The sequence below is a fragment of the Alternaria ethzedia genome (genome assembly GCF_023757985.1).
Source record: "Alternaria ethzedia strain BMP 0044 chromosome Unknown scaffold_5, whole genome shotgun sequence".
Taxonomy (NCBI): domain Eukaryota; kingdom Fungi; phylum Ascomycota; class Dothideomycetes; order Pleosporales; family Pleosporaceae; genus Alternaria; species Alternaria ethzedia.
The window spans coordinates 1-5576 of record NW_026056198.1 but is presented as its reverse complement, the minus strand read 5'-3'; the positions used below and the strand labels follow the sequence as shown (position 1 = coordinate 5576).

Sequence of the window (5576 nt, the reverse complement as noted above, 5' to 3'; positions counted from 1 at the left end):
CCCCCCCCCCCCCCCGCCGCCGTCGTCGTCGTCGTCGTCGTCGTCTTCTGTCGTTCGTGTGCTGGCCGGGGAGAGCCCGTGCGACGTCGCAGCGATGCAAGGCGCTGCAGACAGGCGGAGGATGCAGCAGCAGCGTCTCTGGGATGGGTGGGCAGCAGCGGAGGCCACGGGACGGGCTGCGTGATGGTTGGGGTGGGCAGTATAGATGGGGGAGCGTGTTTCGACGAGCAGAGGTCCTGTTCGGGCCTTGGGGACGCTGCAACGCTTACTGGCCAGCTGGGCGACACGACGGCTCAGGCGCAATGGCGACGTCGAGTAGGGGGCAGCACGAGCAGAATCACGACGCAACGAGGCAGATGCTGCGGCTACGTCCAACACGCGCGCGGTGGAGATGTCAAGCCGTGGTTGAAACTATTTCGCCTCATTCCCGCCAGCCCTGGACTGAAGGGGCCACCTGGGCAGCCGTTGCAGAGGTCACGTGCGCAGCGCCGTCGTGTCAGGTCAAGGGAGTCTGTGGAAACCACCAAAGCCTCATGTAGGGGCTGAACGCGCTGTACCTCTTGCGTGCCACTGCATCTGCTGACGTCGTGTCGACATGCCCAGCAGTAGCTTCCTCGTGCATCCATGGCTGCGTTTTCCCCGGATTTCGGTGGTTTCGTCTTGGCGTTGATGAGCCGCGGCGGGCGAGACTGCAGCTTCAAGTGGGACACTCAAACTCCCCTCCTGCCTTCTCTCACCATCCGACGCTGCAGAGCTACAAGATGCCAGTACCAGTCGGCTCAATGCCTCAAGGGGCGCATGGCCCTTCGACATTAGACAAGCGTAGGGCTCTGAGTTTGCCTGTGCCTGGCCATAGCTAACAGCGCATAGTGAAGATGGGTGGCATGATGGGTGGATGTACGGTGAACATACAGACCAGGAAATACATGCGCTGACCTCCTGACAGCCGTCGGCCTGATCATTGGCTTCATCTTCGGTTCGCCTCGTCTCACGCCTTTGCATGCTCTTTGCTGACTCTTGTAGGCTTCACCAACATCGTCCGCTTCGGCCCTGGACCCAACGGAATGCTGCGCACACTAGGCCAATATATGATGGGATCTGCTGCGACCTTTGGGTATGCATAGTTTACTCCAGCTGCTCACGCTGTTATGTTCTGACATTTCCTGCAGCTTCTTCATGGCCATTGGCACCACCATCCGGACGGACAGCTCCCCCATCGCTACACAAGCTTTCGCCAGCGCTCACCGAAGACCCATGATCCTCCCAAGAAAATACCAATACCCCCGCGCTGCTCAAACTGAGAAAATTTGACGTCTTGACCAGTGGGCAGGTCGTCAGCGGCGAGAACCTGGATCGGTCTAGCATTGTACATGAGTGGTGTGCAGCAACTACTTTCAAGACTTGCGAATGTATAATAGGCAGCAGAGCAGCCTCACTAGAGGCACACGGAATTGAGCTGGCGAAGACGAACGTCATTGATCGCCTGTAGTCACCGTCTTTCCCTTCACCTTCACTTTTTTACTCCTGGTCACGCACCCTTGGGCTACTGTAGTCTGACCTTTTCCCCATTCGTATCTGTCACCCGTTGTTTCTATTGTGGAAATCACTTCCCCCCCTGCTCGCCCGCGGGACTACGTCAAAACCCTATTTCTCACGTCGGACCCCAACTTGTGCATGTCTTTCACGGTCTACCTATATATTCTATTTCACCTGCGTCACGATGACTCTCTTTCCGCTTAACGCAGACGTTGCACCATCGTCTAACACGATGCCTTCACAGCTCACTCCCGGTCCCTCTAGTGCCCCTAGACCGCCTATAACGTACAGCCGCCGTTCCGCTATTTCACGCAATGCAGATGCGACCAGCAACATAGTCAAAGACGAAGCGAAGCGTGAAGAGACCCTCAAAGGGATCGTTCTCAGCGCCCACGGCGGTAATGACTTCTACGAGAACGCGGCGCGACGAGCGACCAGGATCGACTACTGTTCACAAAACGTCGCAAGGCAGAGCAAAACGGGGTCACACACCATCTCTTCTTTGAAAGCTGGAAAGAGAGCGGAACAGTCGGAATCTCCACGTGCCGCGGGAAATGACAACGCCAGCGACGAAGACGAGGAGGAAATTGCTGAAGCTATTGCACGCTCTCTGGGCAAGACAATTGAAGATCGTAACGTTGTGCGCCCCTTCCCCTCGGTACATGACGACTCCAACATCGCCGAAACGAAGATCTTGTCGCTATTGGCAGCTTCTGAGCCAGCGAAGTCTACTGCTAGGTCTAGCTCATACGGATCTACCGGCAGCGGCTCTACGTCTGGTTCGACTCCGCCACACACTCCACTCCATGCTCTCCTCAACCACATCAGATCAGCTGCGAAGAACGTACAAGAGCTCGATACCAACGAGTTGGCCAGACGTGCTCCTGAGCTGACATTCATCATGAACAGTTGGCAGAACACCGTAGCCAAGGTTCTCTCAGCGACCGAGGCTGCCGAGCTCAAGCGAATCCAGGACATCCAAGACTATCTAGATTACGACCAAGCCCTGGAAGAGAAGTGTCGAAAGAAGTTGAACGCGCTCGGGAAGCGATGCGGAGCCCAGGTGCTCCAGATGAAACAAGGCCATCAAAAGGAGTTGATGAAGCAAAAGGAGATGTATGAGGCTTACATCTCACAACACATGGCGAAGCCGCCTACTCCTCGAGCTCCAGCTTTAGTACGACCGGCGTTCGTTTTCACTGCTGGCGGCCGAGGTTTTCCCGAGCAGCAGCAGATGTCCTCGTCCTCGAATCCGGCAGGTTGGGCTCGCAAGAGGGCTAGACTATCGTAAGGACGGGGTTAAATCATGTGGCGTGACGTGGCGTTTACAGATCTGCTTGCAGGTTTGGAGAGTAGCGGTTATATCTAGTTGCTGGTGACAGTGGCTTTGAATGAGATACAGATGAGCATTCCAACATACCCTGGAGCATATTGTGACCGTCGTGCGATACATCAATGAGGCTGATCTCATAACCTGGAGGTACTCACAGCGATTCTCATAATCAAGACTTACCGCAGAGACTCGTGTACACCCCCGAGCTGCTGTGTGGTAACGTACAACACGACGTAGAAGATAGCGACTACGTCCCAGCTATACTATCCTTACGCTCAGCAATCCCCATGACATAGTAAATGCCTGCAGCATACCATCCACGAAACCACATCTGTACTGTGCCGAGTGTGTTTGATCAACCTCACTAACGTGTTAGCGTGGCTAGGTACCCCCACAGTTGGGGTGGTTCCCTATTTGCAAAACGCCTGGGGTTTCGCGGTTTCGGAAGACGCAACGAAAGAATAGTGGAACGCGGCGCATGCCGTTTTGCGCATCATGAAGCGGAAGCATTGTGTAGGTTTATTTTTGGGGGTAGTGGATTTGAGTCCTCGGATCGTGTCGGGCCGTTTGGTAGATGTGGAAGGGTGGAAATGGTGGTGGGTTGCATGTCGGGCTTGCGATAGCCACTGACCTGTAGGGTCCGAGGATGCCTTCGCCCTTTGATGTACACCTGTATTAAGTTTACTGTGATGGCTCGTTAGACTCATGTGAAGATAACGTTCTTCTATTGCCGAGTGTAAGATGACGCTGGCATAAGCAAGCAAATTGCGGCCGACTTACCTATCCTTTGACCGCGCAATCTATCTTCTGTACCCAACAGCCCCTGCGCAAGATAGGAGGAGTGAGATTGTAATGGACCCTTTTCTTTGCTTTTCAAGTCCAAAGCATGGCATGTGAGTTCGATGTTGGCGTGGCATGGCATGGCATGTGCATACCTATTGCCGGCGCGTCACCGTCGCGCCTCTATCATGCACACCTGCCTACCTAGGTACCTAGGTACGACCAAAACGACACAAACTTTACAACCCGACGCGAAGAGCAGCACTTTTGTAAATGCACGACCCATGCGACGTGTAAGATCGCTGTCCACTATAGCGGCATCCTGCAGACGTCTCGCAGCTTCGTACCTGACGATCATAACCAACCAAACCCAGTCATACCTGTCAAGCCAAAAGTGCGTATTGGCGGCACCGGCGACAGCTTGGCGGCGACACGTTGATGACACAGCCCAGATGCATGCCACCCGCGTCCCCCAGCGAGTTCGCGGCTGTAAGACGATTCGTGGCATGGGCTTGCGAGTACTGCGACCCTTTTGGTTGCATCTCATCATCAGCCCCGCTGAAGGACGTTTCAAAGCAGCAACCCACCCATGTCGCGCCATCGTTGCGGAGCGCATCCGATGCACCTTGTAGCACATATCACCTTCTCACATCTCTAGTCTTTGGATATTTTGGCACTCTTGCAATTCTTCTTCCCCTCTCTATACGTCTTTTGGTTTCTTCGTATGGCCTATTGAAAGCTTTCGTGGCGTTGTCATCGCCATGGAGTCACGCCAATACATCTCTACATCTCCTTGTAGATGTTTGCTGTCCGTGACAAAGAGACAAACTCCAGACTTTGTGCTTGATGCACCAACCTGTCCGTTTGTGCAATAGGTACGCAAACCCGTGACCGTATAATCTACGTCCGTACGACGCGCGCAGACAATCATGAGGCTCGGTGGCTCACAAGACGATAAGGCTCAGTCACAAATACACCCCACGGCTGTCATAAGAACATTTGAAACACCGAGTCAAGTGTTCCCCAAAGACAAATTACACACATACGCGCACTACGCCATACACACAGGCATAGCCCAAAGCTAATTCCTAATCGTCGTCCGGTCCAACGAACCCGGCAATGTATACAGCTATCGCGCTCATAGCCCTCTTACTCACCATTGCCACCACTACAACCACCATCTCAGCCTTACCAACACATCTTCTTTCCCGGCGCGGTCTTCCTGGTGCCTACTACACCTGCACCAAATCCAACTTCGCCGGCGAATGCAGCTGGACGCAACCCAACACGGAATGCCACATCCAAGGCAGCCCTGGCGGTATCGCATCACTCGGACCTGATCAAGGCTCTACGTGCGCCCTCTACCAGAACTTTTCGTGTACAGGCGACATTCTTCAGAAGCTGACGTTCCCCGGTATCGCAATCGGCATGCCCAAGTTCGGAAGCTTTAAGTGTATTGAGCAGGGCAGCTCTGGCGGAAGCAGGAAAGAGGTGGAAGAGGCTGGAGTTCTCGCGGAGTTGGATGCTGCGGATTTGGCAGTCGAGGATTTTGGTATCAAGAGTGTGGCGATGGATGGGAGGGAGGAGGGTATGATTGGGTTGCAAAAAGGGGTTTACTATTGATCGTGCCTTCTGTTCTTGGTAAAGAGTCTTGGGGAAGAGGGAGTTGGTTTCGATCGGGAGGATGTGTGGTCATGATTTCTTCAATTCGTGTTCTTATCATTTGGAAGAGGGGTGGCGTCGCTGTTCTGAGGTTACCACTGATGGCTCTATGGTTATTAGTAACACCTGGTTCTTTAAGAGTGAAACCAGTCCCCTATTACTCATCAGACATATTGATATTATTACTCACAACAGTCGTTGTCATAGTTGCGGCTCCCGAGCGATGAGATAGTAGGTATTGGGTCAACCACCGTTACCGGATATC

The 5576-nt window shown here is 53.8% G+C and overlaps 1 protein-coding gene across 1 annotated transcript; it reads left to right on the top strand.

Annotated features, from left to right (window-relative positions):
* Positions 1 to 1720: 1720 nt before the first annotated feature.
* Positions 1721 to 2827, top strand: J4E87_002732 (uncharacterized protein; the record flags this gene model as incomplete). The annotated part of the gene is made up of 1 exon (XM_049374367.1): positions 1721 to 2827. One exon carries the CDS (start codon positions 1721 to 1723, stop codon positions 2825 to 2827), a length of 1107 nt encoding a protein of 368 aa, XP_049235358.1.
* Positions 2828 to 5576: the final 2749 nt, after the last annotated feature.